Genomic DNA, 19,441 nt, shown 5'->3' with positions numbered 1-19,441 from the left:
TTTTTTTTTCAACAATGAGAACAAACAAAAACAACAACAACAACAACAACAACAAAGCTTCTCAGTATTTTACATTGATATTCAATACCACCTCTTTTCTTAGTCTTCTATTAACACTTTTCCAACTCCACCATGTTTTAAGAATGATCTGAAAGGTCCCCAAACTCCATCAAAAACTGTATATTTATTCCTTAAAATATAAGTTATCTTTTCCATTGACATATTTGTTACCATTTCTTTTAGCCAACGTCCTATACTTGAAGCACAAATACTTTTCCAATTTAAAGAAATAAGCCGTTTTGCTTGAAGAATACCTATATTTATAAATATATAATCTTTCTTTTTTAACTTGATCTCTTTAGGATATAAATGAAATAAAAAAAGTAAAGGTGACAGTGGGATGTTAACATCCAGGATCTTCTCTATCATTTCTTTCACACATTTCCAAAAATTAGTAACTTCTACACACTCCCATATGCAATGATATAATGTACCTTTAAATTTGCTACATCTTAAGCAAGTGTCAGGGACATTTCCATTATATTTATGTAATACCACTGGAGTTATATAAATCCGCATCAACCACTTATATTGTAGCAGTTGTGTGCTGACGTGTGTTCATTGTCTGTGATTGAGCTTTTTTACATGCTTCCATCCAGTCCTCCATCTGAATATCCTCATTGATATCCAATTTCCAGGCTTCCAGTTTATAGATAGAAGATTCATTTGATCCTGACACCAGCATATTGTATAATGATGAAATTAAACCTTGACTAGACCAATTTCTTGTCATTTCTTTCTCTAAGATAGACAATGTTGGCATATCCAGAGAATTATTTTGTGATTTGAGTATGAAATTTCTTATTTGTAAATATTTAAATAAATTTTTTGTAGGACTATTGTATGTATTAACTATTTCTTCAAATGTCATAAGAGTTTTGTTAACATATATGTAGTAAATGTTGTTTGTACGGGAAGAAGGAGGCGGGAACCGGCGAACATTAAATAAACTTTTAATCAAAAATAAAATGGCGGCGACAGCCCCTCACGGTCGACTGCCGCCTACATACAAACAAACACAATGAAAATAAAAAGCTGCAGCCCCTCACGGTCGACTGCAGCAACACATAACAAAACATAAATAAAACTCAACATAAAATCCAGGCCTGGTCCTCTCTCGTCCCTCACTGTTGTCGCTCCTCCTTTATAGTCCCTCACTCCTCCGCAAGGGCCGAGATCGCTGCGGCGCGCAGCTGGCGCTCATCCTCCCTGATGAGCGCCGCCTCGTCCCGCCCTCACGGTCCCTCGGCCTCGCTGCCCGCCACAATATAGATCTGCATTCTTACGGATGCCTTTGTTGGCCCAAATCTTGAAACCTGCGTCCAACCTGCCTGGTTTAAACTTTTTATTGCCCCAAATGGGACTAAAACAAGATAAAGGGTAGGTGACACCAAGATATTTGTTCACGTCATACCATACGGCAATCATATTTATAATTATAGGGTTGGAAACACTTTTTTCAAGATCTTTAAATTCTGAAGAGTATAAATATAAATTTAAAGGTAGGTCCGTTTTGGTAGCAGAATATTCTATATCCACCCAAGGTTGGTGGTCCTGAGATAAAAAATAAAACATAATTGTTCTAAGTTGAACAGCCCAATAATACCAATGAAGGTTAGGACACTGTAGACCTCCTCTCTCATATGGCAAGTACAAAAGTGTCAGTCGGAGTCTGGAACATCTGTTATTCCAAATTAATTTAGTGAATGTCTTTTTAAGTCTTTGAAAAAGAGATTTAGGGGGAGGCAGGGGAAAGTTCTGAAATAAATATAAAAATTTTGGTAAAACATTAATTTTTAAGATATTTATTCGGCCAATTAAAGATATGGGTAAGGACATCCATCTTTCTATAGAGCTATTAACACTTTCAACAAGCGGATCATAATTTACTTGTACAACATTTTCTAATTTTGGTACAATTTTTACACCCAGGTATGTGAAACAATCAACGACATTGAAGGTTGCAGCACAGCTACTAGGTTGCTGTCTGTCAATTTCATTTAGATACAGAATAGAACTTTTAGAATGATTAATTTTGTATCCAGAAATTTCTCCAAATGCACTAATAAGATCCATTAAAGCAGGTATTGATGTATCAAGATGTTTTAGAAAAAGAATGACATCATCAGCGAATAATGCAATTTTAAGTTCTATCTGTCTAATCTTAATGCCTGTTAATTCCACATGTCTTTTTACTGCTATTGCAAAAGGCTCGATGGAGATGGCAAAGAGCAGAGGAGAAATGGGTGAACCTTGTCTGCACCCTCTTGATATAGTAAATGGTTTTGAAACTATATTATTTGTCAACACTTCTGCTGTAGGGCTATTATAAAGTAATCTAACCCACTTACAATACCTTTCACCAAACCCAAATCTAGACAACAAATCAAACAAATAAGACCATTCAACCTTATCAAAGGCCTTTTCAGCGTCCAATGATAGTAGAGCAGTATCTTGTTCACTTCTCTGTTCATGAAGAATATTTAGGACTCTTCGAACATTATGAAATCCTTGCCTGCGTTGTATGAAACCATTTTGATCCTCTCCTATTAAATTTGGTAAAATACCTTCTAATCTCTTGGCTAGAACTTTACATACAATTTTTGTATCGGAATTTAACAAACTAATTGGCCGCATATTTTCACACTTTGTGTTTGATTTTCCTGGTTTTGGTAATAAAATGATTAAAGCACCTCTCATTGATGTAGGAAGACGACCCTAGTGATACGCCGCTACTATCATTTCCAAAAAGGGGGTTATTAGCTTTTTTTTAAACGTCTTATACTATAGGAAGCTCATCTGGGCCTGCGGCTTTTCCTGATTTCATAGAATCAATTGCTTCTCCAATTTCTTGTAATGTGAGATCTTCATCTAATGTGATCTTTTCTTCATTTGAAATCTGGGGTATATTTAGACTGTCTAAAAATTGCATCTGTGTTTCCAAATTTAATGAGCACTCTGAACTATAGAGCTTTTCATAATAAATTCTAAATGCTTCATTGATCTCCTCCGGGTCGACTATAGTTCCCGTTGAGCTCTCAATTGCTGTGATTGTACGTTCTGTTTGTTGTTGTCGGATTTGCCATGCAAGTAACCGTCCTGTTTTATCTCCATATTCATAAAATTTTAGTTTCAACCTCAAAACTTTTGAAGCTGCTTTACTTGCTGATAATTCATTATATTGGGACCTGAGTAATAATAATTTTTCGTTTGCTTCTTCTATGTCTATAGTTTTCTGGAAAGTTTCATTTTCTAATTTTTTTACTTGATCTTCTAATCGTTTCATTTCTTGTCTAGACCTCCTGGCTTTTGAGCTACAAAAACAAGTAATATGTCCTCGAATAAAAGCTTTGAATGCTTCCCAGCGAATACCAGCAGATGTTTCAGAATGATTAATTTCAAAATACAGATCAATTTGTTTGTTCAAATATTCTATAAATTCTGGATCCTGAAGCCATCCTATCTGAAAGCGCCATTTAGGGGGATTCTTTATGAATTTTGTATTTTTGTATGATAAGGATACAGCTGCATGGTCAGAGATGACGATGCTGTGATATATACAGTCTGCTATTTTGTTAAGCAATTGTGCAGATATTAGAAAATAATCGATACGCGAGTATGTTTGATGCATACCAGAATAACATGAATATGATATTGCTGTTGGATTAAGCATCTGATAAATTTAGGTCCTTCATAAATTCCTGTATCAATTTCCTAGCTTTACTATCCGTTTTATCAATCCCTGTGGAACGATCTTTAGTAGGATCCAGTACACAATTCATATCCCCTGCGATAAGATAGTATCCAGGCAAACTAGCAGTTAGCAAAAACAAATCATTAAAAAATTTAGTGTTGTCATCATTTGGACCATATACATTAATTAAATGTATATTTTCTGAAAAGATGATACATTGTAGCATAATATATCTTCCTAATGGATCCTTAGTTACCTTCTGAACCTGTATTGGAACTGATATATGAATTAAAGTCATTACTCCTCTTGCATTAGAAGTATGACAAGCAGCAAAAACTTGCCCTTGCCATCTCCGTCGAATCCTGATTGTTTCACTTTTTACCATGTGTCTCCTGAAGAAAAACTACTTGTGCCTGTAATTGTTTAATCCTCTCCATTACCTGCTTTATTTTTTTAATATTACCCAGTCCTCTGCAATTCCAAGTTAAAAAGTTCACATTCCTTGTCTCCCCCATGATCGCCCATGGGCTTGCTGGTGTGAAAATGCACATTCATTAGAAAAAAATTCAAACAATATTGCATCTACCTTATTATTTCTCTTAGATCTTCTTAAACGGTTCTGGCAAGTTCCTCTTACGCCACGGGCCTCAGAGATTTCAGCGTTTCTGACCCCTGATGATTTTATTCAGTACTTTGTTATGGGGTTCAAAATGCGCAACCCGCTGTCAACGTTTCAACAGTGAATGCGTATTGTACTAAGTGGAGTCCAAACATGTGAGTTCAGAAGACATTGTAATATATGCTTCTAGTTGGGAAGAGCATGCGAGTACTTTACATGAAGTGTTTTCACGCTTTTTTGAGGCTTCTCTGACTTTAAACCTAGCCAAATGTGAGTTCGTCAAGGCTAGTACTTGGGGTAAATACTGGGTTAGGGTAACTCATGTCCGATTGATGCAAAAATTGCATGCGTCATGGAGTTTCCAGTGCCGGTGAACAAAAGGGAACTGCGTAGCTTTTTGGTTATGGCAGAATACTACTGAGGGTTCTGTCATAACTTTGCCAGTGTTGTATCCCTTTGCGAATACCGACCACAAACGGGGCACCTAAATGACAAATGGGTCACCATGCGGTCTCGTGGACTTAACGGACACACGCACGCGGCAGCCATTGTAACACCACAAGACCGAAAGTGCAGATGAAGCTGCGCTCCACTCCACTTTTATAAACGCACTTGCTAACTTCCCTAAGCACTTCGCCTCGGGGGAATCCCTGCCGCCATTTTGAAGTGCGTTCCACTTAATGAAGTGAAAGAGGGAAGTTTATATGGACAGACCCTTGCTCCCTCGATTTTAACCGAGGGAGCGAGTCTACTTCATATGTACACTTCAGGCAGTTTCTTAACCACAATGCAACACTAGTGTTAATTTTGTCACCTATTTTTAATTTAGTCTTAGTCTTAGTCTTGTGCCAAATGTCCTTGTTAGTTTTAGTCATATTTAGTCATTCACATATCTTTTTTTGTTAGTCAAGTTTTAGTCGACTAAAAGTCTTGTCATTTTAGTCTAGTTTTAGTCAAAAGACAACTCAAGGTATCTTAGTCAAGTTTTAGTCGACCAAAAGTCTAGTCATTTTAGTCTAGCTTTAGTCAAAGGAAAACTCAATATATTTTGTGGCAAAATAAGTTACATAAAATATATATAACCTGCATAATGTGCAACAACACCATAGCTAACTGGTTGATTTACAGCATAGATGCCTAAAATCAGCATTAGCTCATGAGACGATGGGCACAAATATTGATTTCGATCTTGATTCAGTATGAATTCATATGTATATAGCCTACTGTACATATAAGGAACAATACGTTTTTTACACTTTTTTGGGGTTATATTATATTTGCTTGCATTCTTTACTATTCACTATTATTAACATTTCAAAATTTCACAAATAAGTAAGCAGTTATGATCTGCAATACTTTTTTGAGCAACTAGACTACATGTGTATTATTAAAGAGCCATACAGGCACCAGTAATGGCATTACAAGTGAATTTTTTTTATTTTTCCAGCCACAAAATGGCTCTAATTTACCTCTTTGCAGTGGAATTCTCTATTTTAACCTTAATTAACACACTAATTGTAATATAAATAATAAAAATATTAGAAGAAAAATATTTTAAGTGGTCATTAATGGACCATAAGTATTGCACAAATAGTAGGCCTATTTAGTACCAAAAGATCTCCTCAAAATATTCAATAAATATTATTGAATTAAAATATAGGCTATTTATTTTTAAAATAGTTAAGGTGTATGGTCACATTTGACCACCAATGAGTATAAGTGTGACTTAATTAGTAAGGAATACCTGAGGGTTAAATACAAGAAAAACATTAATATTAATGTTAACAATGTTGCATCTCTACCACTCTCCCTAATAAAATGATACTGTAAATGTGGCTGACGCACACTATGCTGTACGGTTTACCAAAAATAGCTGCAAACACCTGTAAAGTGAAGCTGTTGTGTAACTTACGCGGCTTAAGCCATTCAAATATACTGACACAGCGCTAGAGGTATTGAGCGCTCCGGGAAACACGTGACCACACGCGTGCGGCCGCGAGATGACAGGCGGAGTCTGAGAGAGACCTTTACTCCAGCAACAGCGGGAACTCTTTCGGAATATTTTGAACAGCTGAATATTCATCTCATGATGAAAAAGTAGAGACAATTGTAGACGAAAATGAAGAGAGATTTTATCTTAGTTTTTATTTTATGCAAAACATTTTAGTCTCGTCCTTTTTCATCAACAATAGGCTAATGTATGTTAATTTAGTCTTCGTCAGTGTTTTTGGACATTGGTGCAGTCTCGTCATCATCTCGTCTTCGTCATGGAAAAAAAGGTCGTTAACGAACATATTTAGTCTCGTCTCGTCTGACGAAATTAACATTATGCATCACAAATGTGACGTCACCGCATATCACGTTTAATTTACCCCACCACAAACAACTCTATGATATTTTTATGAAACAACTCAATTTCGTAAAAGAAAAAAATAAATAACTAAATCAACTCCATAGTGGATTCCAAGTAATCAAGTGCTTAGGGCGTTCCAGTTCAGTCCACAGCAAAGGTTCGGCCAGTAGTGGGCACTCCTGCAACGTAAGCAATGACGCACATCCGAGTGAACGAGACGGAGGGAAGTTAGCAAGTGAAGGGCATAATAAAAACGAATGCAGCACTCGTCTCCTCTCTAGTGCTGTAATTACTCTCAGGTGGAGTTGCTAACGAGTGCCCTGATTGGTGACAGGAGTGATTGCTGCTTATTTAAACCTCCTGAACTATGGGTGTACAACTCCCCACTCTCATGGCTTCCTTGATGGACTGACTTGTTCCTCATAGTGTAGCCTATATCGTGATTGTTAAAGAACTGGTACACAAGACATTTGATGTAAACCACCATTTTGCTAAGTTGTGATTTAATTCTGGTGAGTTGAACTCTATTTTCCTTCCTGACCATTATTGAATCGGATCATGGTAGGGAGGTGGGTGTCTTTTTATTTTATTATTTGTTTTCTCACGTTTATATTAAGAAGGGAGGGAAGCTACTGTACTTTTAGTTTGTTATCTGATTTCTAGGTTAGTATTGTAAAATTAGTTAGCTTTCTAAAACACAACTCAGCATGCTGGTATAAGCCTGTTCGAACCTGCCCGCTCTGAGCGGACTCGAACTCAGGTCCACCGGCATGAGAGTCAGACACTCTAACAAGGAGGCTAAAGGCTGTAACCCCTAGTGTCAGTCGCTAGAGCATCTCTTGAGATCAGTGGAGTGAGGTTTACTTGCACAAAGACTACGACCTGGCCTCCGTTACACTGGGTCAAATATTTAACCCATCATGCTGGGTCAAAACAATCCAGTGCTGGGTATGTCCCTTTTTGACCCAGTGCTGGGTTGCCAAAATAATCCAAATTGCGTTGTTTTTAACCCAGCATTTTTAGAGTGTGTGTTGAATATATTTTTAGGTTGTTTTTCCAGAAGAGAACAACTGTAAATTTGAAATGTACAATAAATATTGACCACATATAATCACTCATTTTGATTTCATGGGTTCTTTACAACATATAGTGCACATTAGTATTTGAAATGCCCACATTTTTTTTTTTACATTGATATTAAATACTTAAATGATTCTCTTTAGTTACATAAATTAATTTCATTTTACTTTGAAAGAACAACACAATCATATCCTTCACTAATAATTTGTGCAGATGAAGTTGAGTTTGTTGTTTTCAGTAAGGCTGATCCAGCGCTGATCTCCTCCAGACTGAACTGCTCCAGATCTCACTGCAGACTCACATTGATCTGAATCATCTATTGCCCAGTTCTGATAGCACACGGTCTCTCCGCTCACCCAGAACCAGAGTCCCACAGTGCAGGAGTGACGTAAACCCCCCCACACCTCCGCAGTAGACGCCCCTTTAACCACATTCATCACACGACGCTGCATCTCGACTGAATGAACCGAGGCCAGATCCACATGATTCTGTCTGCAGTATCTCAGAGCTTCAGACCACGTCCGCTTCTCTTTGATCAGAATCAGTTTATCTGGACACAAAACAAACCACAAGCAAAAACTAGAGAGAGACTGATCAAAAAACAACATGCAGAACAAACACTGTGGAAGAATCTGTCATGACAGACATGTAGCGTGAACTTTAAGATATCTGGAGCTGATGATGGACTGTGTGTGTTTTGTGAGGATCTGCTCACCTTCATGACACACAAAAGGAGATTGGTTACTGCAAGGGACATCATTCCATTGTCTCAGCGCACTCGTGGTGATGGTTGCACAGTTTTCATTACCTCCACTTGGTTCATCAGACCTCCAGTCTCTGAATGAGGAGTTCCTCTGATCTGACCACTGCCATGAGTCTCTGAACAGGCCGATCCAGACATCATTAGATATGTGACTATCACTGATGAACTTCTGAATCTGTTGACTCTCATTCTGGTTCCTCACACTGACCAGATCAGTGTGATTCTGTCTACAGTAACTCTGAGCTTCTCTCCAGTTCTTCTCCTGATTGACAAAGACGAGTCCTGTGCTCACTTTAAGAAAAACACATGGAAACAGATTCAGAGTCAGTTTGTTCATCCTTCTTACACTGACTTATGGTTTGGATGTGAATAAGAGCAGCGGTGGAGCATCAGAAACACGTGTCATTCAGAGACTGACATTCAGAATATATTCATGATGATTTTGCTGATATAATAGGAAGTAAAATGTGTGAACATCATGATGATTTTAATATGCTGTCTATTTCTCCAAATACAATTATGGATTCAGACACAAAAAGCTGAATGAGAGAAATGCCAAACAGAAGAAGATGCTACACTGCAGCTAAATGTGCAGTTAACTAGTTCAAACATTTACTTGGTCTGTACTACACTCTAAAAACGTTTACTATGATTTACAAAAAATTTTTGGTGAAACATTTTTACACTAATAAAATTGAGTAAATTTTAAAGCAGTGTAATTAATTACATACACCGTATAAGTTGAACAAATGCAAGTAAAAAAATTAAGTAGATCTGAGTAACTACATTTGGCACATTTACAAATAAAATTGAGAAGAAAAAATTGAAGGAAAAACACTTAAAAACGTACTCGGTTACTCACGTAACCTCGGTTCCCTGAGAGAGGGAACGAGTATTGCGTATGGGAAAACTCCTTTTCTCGAGAATATGAAGCAAAAACTTTATTCTATAAAGTGTCTATGTAAAACGCAGTGCCGCTGCACAGCCGATAGACCAGCGCGAGCTGCACGCTGATTGGCTGTGCAGTGGGAACTGCATGAACCTATGGCGAGGCGGCAGAGAGAGCGAACCAATAGGGGTCGCTAGAATTCCCGCCGAACAAGGTCTCTAGAATTAGCATATCTGAGGCTATAAAAGACCGTGTTTTGCCATAGGAAATCAGGTTAAAACTCGACTGAAGCGATACCCTGAGAAGCACAAGCACGGCACGTTACGCAATACTCGTTCCCTCTCTCAGGGAACCGAGGTTACGTGAGTAACCGAGTACGTTCCCTTTCGAGAGGTCTCTCGTATTGCGTATGGGAACCCAATTTAAAACGGCGTGCATGCTTAACTGACCCAATGGCCTGAGGCACGTAAGATGGGTAACAGTGAATCACAGGAGACCAACAAAGTGGGTCTCTTGAGAGGACATAAGAGTATATAGGCCGGATAGAATCGGGCCATATGATATAGAACTATGACCGGACATAGTCGGGCCTTATATATGTATAGTGTAACACATGCTATGAAAGTTCCAACATGCTTGTGAGAACTTATCATGTATGAATAACAGGGAGACCAGACGCATCGGGTCTATACCTATTAAATGGAGATAATCCCAGCTTGTAAAGCGGGGACTTCCAGTTTATAAAATCTGATAAAAGTGGACGGAGAGGCCCAGCCTGCCACTGCACAGATATCTTCTAGCGGTATGCCACGTGACCATGCCCATGACGAGGCCATGCCTCTGGTAGAATGGGCTTTAATGCCTATAGGGCAAGTTAGGTCTTTAGACTTATAAGCCATAGAGATGGCGTCCACTATCCAGTATGACAGTCTCTGCTTCGTGACAGCATAGCCTTTAGTGCGGCCACCGAAGCACACAAAGAGCTGTTCCGATTGCCTGAAAGGGGCGGAGCGCTCTATATACAGTCTCAGCGCTCTAACTGGGCAGAGCAAATTCGCGTCCTTTTCGTCTTGCGACGCGGGCAGGGCCAAAAGAGAAATGACCTGTGCCCTAAAGGGAGTAGAAAGCACTTTAGGAACATAACCATGTCTAGGTTTGAGGACGACCCTGGAGTCGTTAGGCCCGAACTCAAGACAGGAAGCACTCGCGGAGAGTGCGTGTAAATCGCCCACTCGCTTGACTGAGGAAAGTGCCAGCAGAAAAGCGGTTTTCAGTGAGAGGTGCTTTAGGCTCACAGACTGAAGCGGTTCAAAGGTAGAGCCCTTCATAGCTTCTAATACTGTGGCAAGGTCCCATATAGGGCTCTGGGGGGGGGCGAGGCGGGTTCAGCCTTCTGGCCCCTTTAAGAAAGCGTACTATAAGTTTGCTTTTCCCCAGTGATTGTCCCGCGACCTGAGCGTGATAAGCTGCTATGGCGGCAACGTACACTTTGAGCGTGGAGGGGGAACGACCCGCATCCATTAGCTCTTGAAGTAAAGCGAGCACTTCTGCCACCTCGCACGAGCGTGCGTCAAGGTTTCGTGCTGTACACCAGTTAGAGAATACCGACCATTTCAGTGCATAGAGCCGCCTGGTTGTGGGTGCTCTAGCTTCAGAAATAGTATTTAGAACTCTTTCAGAAAGGTTCATGGGTATTGGTTTATGGGCCAAACGTGGAGAGCCCACAGTTCGGGGTGGGTATGCCAAATTTTCCCCTTCGCCTGCGTGAGGAAGTCTTTCTTCCGTGGAATCGGCCATGGGGCTGTGTCTGACATGAGAGTCAGTTCGGAGACCCATATTTGATTCTTCCACAACGGGGCTATTAAGAGCACTGTGGAATTGGTTTCCCTGATCTTTTTGATGGCCTGTGGCAACATCGCGATCGGAGGAAAAGCATACAGAGGGAGACTGGGCCAGACATGGGCCAGCGCATCTCTGCGTTTGGAGAAAAATATTGGGCAGTGAGCATTGTCTTCTGAGGCGAAAAGGTCTACTTTTGCTTCGCCAAAGGTGCTCCTTATCAACTGACTCGTCCGCGGGTGAAGAGACCACTCCCCGGGGGGAATACCGCCTCTGGATAGCATATCCGGACCCTGATTCAGGATACCTGGCACGTGAGCCGCCCTCAGGGAGCTCAGGAAGTGCTCTGCCCATAAAAGGAGGTGATTCGCCATGGAATGTAGGGAGCGTGATTTCAGCCCGCCCTGGCGATTTATATAGGATACCACTGACATGTTGTCCGTTCGGACCAAGACATGGTGACCCTTTATGTACGGAAGGAAAGCTTTCAGCGATAGGATGACCGCTTTCATCTCTAGACAGTTTATGTGTAGCCTTTTCTCTGTATTTGCCCACTGGCCAGAGACTGGCTTGCCCTCGTGTAGGGCGCCCCAACCTAGGTTGGACGCGTCTGTCGAGACCACTTTCCGTTTCGTAACTGTACCCATCATAACACCTGTTTGATACCAGGTGGTCGCCTTCCAAGGAGCCAGAGCTTTGACACAGCTGTGGTTCACTTTGATGCGAAACTGGCCTGATCGCCATGCGTGAGCCGGAACGCGGGAGTTTAGCCAGCGTTGGAGGGGACGCATGTGTAATAGACCCAGTTTGAGTACTGCTGATGCCGAGGCCATAAGACCTAGCATCCTCTGAAAACGTTTGAGAGGAACGCAAGCGCCAGCTTTGAATGACTTCGCCATGTTCTGAATAGAGAGGGCGCGCTGTGACGTAAGCCGCGCCCTCATCTGTATTGAGTCTATGACTGTACCCAGAAAAGATATATTCTGGGTGGGAGACATTGAACTCTTGGCGATATTGATCCTGAGGCCCAAACATTCTAGATGGTTGAGGAGCCAGGACTTGTGTATCATCAACTGTGCCTCTGATTGGGCTATGACGAGCCAATCGTCGAGGTAGTTGAGTGTCTTTCAGCCTCAGCCGGGCTATGGCTGCTTCCATGCACTTCGTAAAAGTGCGGGGTGCCAGGGATAAACCGAATGGCAGGACTGTGTATTGATAAGCCTGACCCTTGAAGGCGAATCTCAAGAATGGCCTGTGACGGGGCGCTATCTGAACGTGAAATTATGCATATTTCAGGTCGACGCGCTTTCAGATGTCTGAGGTCTAGGATGGGCCGGAGGCCGCCATCCTTTTTTGGAACGAGAAAGTAACGACTGTAAAAGCCTGACTCGCTTTGTGTCGGGTGCACGGTTTCCACCGCTCCCTTCTCTAACAGTTTCGATACCTCGGTGCGGAGCACGTGACTCACGCTTCCTTTCACTGAGGTCTCGACCACGGCGCGAAAGCGCAGGGGTCTGCGAGCGAACTGTAGCGAGTAACCTCGTTTTATTATGTTCAACACCCAATCTGATATACCGGGGATGGCCTGCCAGGCCTGGGCCCGTGAAGCCAGGGGTTGAATTTGAATCGGGGGCGGGCAGCTTAGTGAAGAACGTCCTTCATGTCGGTGAGGTTCAGCCACAAGTGCCGCTCCAGAACGGTCAGGTTGGCCATAGTCCTCCCGATAGCCTGCGCGTTAGACTTGGTTGCGCGTAGGGCTAAATCAGTGGCGCTGCGCAGGTCCCTCAAGATATCAGAATCAGGAAGAGACTCGTCCAGATAGCGGAGAAGTTTGGCCTGATACACTTGAAGGACAGCCATGGTGTGGAGCGCTGAAGCAGCTTGGCCAGCGGAGGCGTATGCTCGACTGGCGAAAGCTGAGGTGGAGCGACATGGTTTGGAGGGGTGTTGAGCCCTGGTCTGCCGTCCTCTGGAGGAGGGCGGACAGAGGTGCGCAGCGACCGCTTCTTCGAGGGGAGGAAAACCCTCGTATCCTTTTTCCTTAGCGCCGTCAACAGAGAAGAGCGCTGAGGAAAACGCGGACTTAGCACGCGACGAGTAGGCGGCTTTCCAAGCCTTCGTCATCTCGTCGTGAACCTCCGGGAAGAAGGGGGCGGGCTTTTGAGGAGAGGAAAGGCGACGACTTTGAAGATACCACTCGTCCAGCCTACTCCGTGGTGCTTCAGTTGGGTGGGACCACTCGAGCCCGAGGTCCTCCACGGCCTTAGTGAGCACCCGGACCATCTCCGTGTCAAAGCTGGCTTTAGCGTTAGTGGCAGTCTGCGTCGAAGCGGGCTCCGAGACAGAGTCTGACCACTCGCTGCCAGATGCAGCCAGTGAAAGGCTGTCCTCCCCCTCTTCTTCATCACCTACTGGTCCACCGAAAGAGACAGAACAGGCCACTGCAGGTGAGGGGCGCTGTTCCTCCTGGGTGAACTTCACCGGCGAGAGCGAGGCACATGGAGAAGTACTCGGCGTGCAGTCGCTCGAACGCTCAGGTGGCCTCTGGTCGCGACGCTTCTTTTTGCGCGGCCCGAGGAGCGCGGTCGGGGCGGAGACATTGAAGCTGGCGAGGCGAGCCGGAAGGGTCTGCAGAGCCATCTCGTCGCACTCGGGGCAGCCGCCCTCGTTGAGTGCAGTCTCAGCGTGGTCGCGTCCGAGGCATGCCACACAGATGATGTGGCGGTCCCCGCCGAGGAGAGGTGCTCGGCACGAGGAGCAGGAAAAGCGAGGCATTTGCAACAACGCTCGCGCTCTTTTTGAGGTGGGTTGCAGCGGCAACACACACAAAATAACACAGACAGAAATAAAGGATATATCGCCGGATGGCGCAGCTGGAATGGCAGGCGGCTGAAGGCGGAGACCAAGCGGGAATCCGACATCCTCAGGGCTGCAGAGAAGTTCCGCTGAGTGCTGTTCGACGGCGGGGCTTCAATTCCGGAGGTCAACGAAGGTATCGCTGAAGTAGATTAAATCTGATTTCCTATGGCAAAACACAGTCTTTTATGGCCTCAGATATGCTAATTCTAGAGACCTTGTTCGGCGGGAATTCTAGCAACCCCTATTGGTTCGCTCTCTCTGCCGCCTCGCCATAGGTTCATGCAGTTCCCACTGCACAGCCAATCAGCGCGCAGCTCGCTCTGGTCTATCGGCTGTGCAGCGGCACTGCGTTTTACATAGGCACTTTATAGAATAAAGTTTTTGCTTCATATTCTCGAGAAAAGGAGTTTTCCCATACGCAATACGAGAGACCTCTCGAAAGGGAACCAATATTTATGAATAATATTAACTGTTTTTATTCCTAGTAATATTAACTCTTATAGTATAACTTTAATATTAACTTTAATTTCCTCTAAACCTTTGTAAAATACTCCACACAACCACACTTATACATGACATTGGCCTTTATTGTCGATGAGTACACCAATACAGCATATATTACAGTTTTGATATGTATACAATATTGGCAACATTTAAACTCATGTAACAAACATTTTAGAAGTAAAAATTAAATTTTTAAAAGTAATTCCAGTGTAATCAACCTGTCTGTTGTCCCATTTCCACCGTATCAGCGCCGTTTCTCGAGCCTGAGATGGACTCGCGCTCTGCAGGTGGACTTTGAACTTGACCGCCGTCCTGCGTTTCACTCGTAGCTCAAAGATGCTGCAACGCGCCTGACTCCATAACCTGCCAATAAACAAACAGTGCACAGTTTTAAGATAAATTATTTTTATTTCACTGAATTATTTTTTAGAGTGTAGTCATTTCCAAATTAGTAGTTGCAGTCTTAAAGCTCAATTGATTTTAATTGACTATTATTCCTACATGTTGAGCAGTGGTGTATTCCTAAAAAAGTGGTGTACAAGAATCTATAGTGAAAAATATATTCTGATAGTCACATTATAAATTCTACAAGGTATGAAAAGTTTAGTAAAGGGGTCACAAAAAGTTAAAAAAGCTTTCTAATATGTGTTGGTGTTGATGTTTTCTCCTATTTCAATCTGAAATTTTTGCTGTCTGCAACGTACTTGGCGCGCGCACGCGCACTTATATCCATCTATCGGGCGGGTCAAGTAATGTAAAATAACAGTAATATTAATCGCGGGTGGATGAGAGATAAATCATTGTGTTTGTTTGATAAAGACATTTTGTTATGCCTGATTGGTGTATGAATATAATACATGAGGTGTTAGTTGTAATTAGTAGTAGTGTTTTTGTATTGTTTGATGTTTTTCAAAATATAATTTTATCTAATGCACATATTGCTTGTTTTCCCTATTGAAAATCTATGTAGAAAACCTTGGAGTTTTAGTACCCTTATGGCACAGTGTTGCCCTGAGGCAACAAACCAAAATCTGGTTCAGGGGTGGGGGGGCGACACTTTTTATGATGGATATATTATCAGGGACCCCCAAGCTCCCAAAAAATGGGGTGAAATATTTTTTTCCCCAAAAAATAAAAAGTCATGCCATAGAGGGTTAAACTCATGTAACAAACATTTTAGAAGTAAAAATTAAATTTTTAAAAGTAATTCCAGTGTAATCAACCTGTCTGTTATCCCATTTCCACCGTATCAGCGCCGTTTCTCGAGCCTGAGATGGACTCGCGCTCTGCAGGTGGACTTTGAACTTGAGACCGCCGTCCTGCGTTTCACTCGTAGCTCAAAGATGCTGCAACGCGCCTGACTCCATAACCTGCCAATAAACAAACAGTGCATTAACAAACAAACATTTTGATGGAAATTTCACAAATATATTAAGTATATTTTAAATAAATAATTGTTTTTTTGAACACTAAATTATTTTTATACTTTAAATATAACTGTAAATTTGAGACAAAATTAACTGTTGGATTTTTAGTCAATTATTTTGGTATGTTCAACTCAAAACATCAAGTAAATGATATTTAGAGATTTTATTAAGTTAATAAAGTAAACTATTACTGTGATATTTACTAAGCCACTGAATTATTTTTTAGAGTGTAGTCATTTCCAAATTAGTAGTTGCAGTCTTAATGCTCAATTGATTTTAATTGACTATTATTCCTACATGTTGAGCAGTGGTGTATTCCTAAAAAAGTGGTGTACAAGAATCTATAGTGAAAAATATATTCTGATAGTCACATTATAAATTCTACAAGGTATGAAAAGTTTAGTAAAGGGGTCACAAATAGTTAAAAAAGCTTTCTAATATGTGTTGGTGTTGATGTTTTCTCCTATTTCAATCTGACATTTTTGCTGTCTGCAACGTACTTGGCGCGCGAGAGATAAATCATTGTGTTTGTTTGATAAAGACATTTTGCGAGCCCTGAGGGACGAATCATTCCGGTTGCCGCTTTCAAAACAATGCCTCACACATTCTCACCGGGGAGCCGAAGCTCATTAAATATGCAAATCTTATCCAATCCTAGCCGTATGCGTTTACTTCCAAGTCTTCAGTGCAGCACGCCCATCAAAACCGAGCGTGTCTTGAGAGAGGCTCAAAACCATGGCAGAAATAGCCTATTACTTATTCATTATGATGTTTTTGAATGTAAAAACCATGCGAAAGTCACAAGTAGACCTATATAAAAATAAAAAAGCCAGGTCATGACCCCTTTAAAAGTAATGGCTTATAAAAAATATGTTTTGATCATGTTTGGAAGTTATTATGTTACATCACAGCTGAGAAAAGCCAAGGAAAAGTGATGCAATTTATTGATTTATTTTGTTATTATTGATGATTGATATGAGGCCTAATAGAAAGTATATATGAAAGCTCATAAAATAAAGTTTGGACTTGTGCACAATCATGTCAACAACATCTGAATCCATCCCAATTCTTTTAAAGGGAACCTGCATTAATGGGAGAGGGTACAACAACGCTTTTTGGGGTGGCCGGTGGGTTTACCAACTGACATTCACAACAAGACACACACCCCCTGCGCCCGTTCACATGAATGCCCGACCCAAAAAAAAAAAAATCGAGCCATGAGAAAATCTAGTGTTGTTACTTTTCCTAAATGTCCAGCCATTGGATTACAATGAGCCGCCTGGAATATGATTTTTCCGATGGCTTTTGGGTATTAATAATTAGGTTGTATCTATTTGGTCTGAGCGTCTTGTGTCACTCAATACAACCAGTCTTTTATTATAGCAAAATATGGATAGAAGAGCAGTCGAGCAGGTTGGAGAGGTCAACCGTCATTAGATCGGACCTGTTCAAAAGCGTTCTTTAAATACTCATCCTGAGACTGTTCCAGGGGGAAATCATTGCGCTCTGAGAGGATCAGCCTCTCTACAGTGCTCTGTTCCCCTGCTACCAGTCCCAGAGGTCCCGGTTCAGCCTCTCCCACCTGCACCAGTGCCTCCTGTCCGCTGCTGTTCTTCCTACAAGAGACATCCATACATAAACACCCCAATAATTCAGCAAAAGCAGACCAATTTCTTCCTAGAATTAACGGATACCGGAGGTGCGGGTTAACTGCTACCTCTACATTATGTTTTTTCCCCCAGAATTGAATCATGACGGACATTAACAGATATTTTACCACATCCCGTGTACACACCTTACCTTAACCACGTGGCTTATATCCAATTTCTCAGGCCGAATCAGGCTTGGATTGATGGATCGAGGTTTGGTTGCATCCTGAATACACTAGAGCCTGAAAGGTACACACAGATATTTGGTACCAGCCAGCCTTATCAGGGGAAGCCTGCAGGACATCTGGGACCTGGAACATTGTCCCAACCTCCATCACCAGGCACCTGTTGATAAAATGCCCTGGGTCCCCACAATGCCAACAGGCTGGCCCAGACCTCCCCGCCTCCCTAGTGGCTAAAGGTGGGTCAAGCGATTGACATGGAGAGAGTGGGAAAAACAGAGCAGGGATGGTCTTGGCCATGGCCAGCCTCTCTGACTCCCTGGACACGCCAATGCTGGGCCACCACGGGGCGGACCTCTGAATGATTCTGGAGGATGGGACCTAGGAAGAGGGACAGGTCAAGGAGAGGAAGTAGAGGTAGAGGGGAGAGTGAGACAGCGGATGGGGTTTCGCCGATCCTGGGGCACGCCACCATCTGGTCCTCCACCAGTTGGATGGCCGAATCCAGTGAAGTCAGGCGGTGGCACTGGACACACTCTGCCATCCTCCTTGGCAGATGAACTGCTCCAGCACCACATGGTCGATGATCTTCTCGACGTCGCTTCCCTCAGCCAACAGCCATTTGCGACATGAGTCCCGGAGCTGCTGAGCCATCACGAAGGGCCGGTCGCTCTCACCCAGATCCAGCGATCTAAATTGCTGGATATGTTGTTCTGGGCTCCGGCCGACCCGCTACAGAATGGCCCTCTTGAGGTCGTCGAAGACCAGGAGGTTCTGGACAGGCAGTTGTTGAGCCGCCACTTGCGCCTCCTCGGATAATAGTGGTATCAATAGCACCGGCCACTGTTCACACAGCCACCCACCTGCCTCAGCAGACTTCTCAAAGAGGTCGAGAAATGCCTCCGCACAGCACGCTTCTCTTATAAATCAAAACAATCAAACATAAATATCAGCAGTCAGCTCTTCAGAGCATATCTTTCTCTGAGTCCTCGGCTGGTCTCTCCCTCCTTCTGCTCGTCTCCTGTTGGCTTTTAACCAGTCTCTCCATGCCAAATACTGAAACAAGACACAGGTGTTTGTCATTTGTACTTAACCCACTTTCTCCCCAGTCTTCTCCCAGCTCTATCTCCTGCTGCAGACCTTGCTAAACCATGCCCCTCCTGCCACAAACTTAAAGATGCAAAGAAAAGGTTGGCATGCCAACAGCAGAGGCAAGAGCATTACTACAACAAACATGCCAAACCTCTGTCTACGATTCAGCCGGGATCAGTTGGCAAGGTGGAAACAGCACAGGGTTGGAAGCCGGCAGTGACAGAACAAAGGCCGGAGACACGTTCCTACAACATTGTGACGGATTCTGGTCAGACATACAGAAGGAACAGGAGACACTTGCGTACAAGCAAAGATAATGCTCTACCAGATGCTATGGATAATTTGCCTTTGCGTTTTTCATGTGCGGATTGTATACCGTGTGATTTTTTTTGCACAAGCCCCCCATAACATTCATACCGCATGGTAGATCT

General features: G+C 42.5%; 1 protein-coding gene and 1 long non-coding RNA gene across 2 annotated transcripts in view; one reads left to right on the top strand and one right to left on the bottom strand.

The window, feature by feature from the left end:
* The window catches only part of LOC307120648, a 224,442-nt gene continuing 205,001 nt past the window's right edge, over positions 1-19,441 (top strand). The window contains exons 1-2 of the long non-coding RNA XR_013815838.1: positions 1-952; positions 1,333-2,144. This is a non-coding gene — a long non-coding RNA (uncharacterized lncRNA). The remainder of the gene's footprint in view (positions 953-1,332; positions 2,145-19,441) is intronic.
* LOC307120298 (C-type mannose receptor 2-like) lies at positions 6,495-17,705 on the bottom strand. Its single transcript, XM_079807278.1, has 4 exons — positions 15,884-17,705; positions 14,879-15,023; positions 8,522-8,860; positions 6,495-8,356 (listed from the first exon to the last, which is right to left on the bottom strand). Exons 2-4 carry the CDS (start codon positions 14,892-14,894, stop codon positions 8,004-8,006), a joined length of 708 nt encoding a protein of 235 aa, XP_079663404.1. The 5' UTR covers positions 14,895-15,023; positions 15,884-17,705; the 3' UTR covers positions 6,495-8,003.

This window comes from Gobio gobio (genome assembly GCF_949357685.1).
Source record: "Gobio gobio genome assembly, chromosome: 2".
In the NCBI taxonomy this organism is placed as follows: Eukaryota; Metazoa; Chordata; class Actinopteri; order Cypriniformes; family Gobionidae; genus Gobio; species Gobio gobio.
Note: the sequence above shows the minus strand (reverse complement) of the source record. Positions and strands in the feature narration are given on the sequence as shown.

Coding starts and splice junctions, on each gene's coding strand:
- LOC307120298 (XM_079807278.1), bottom strand. Junction 8,357..8,521: donor TCCTTTTGTGTGTCATGAAG/GTGAGCAGATCC, acceptor TTTTGTGTCCAG/ATAAACTGATTCTGATCAAA.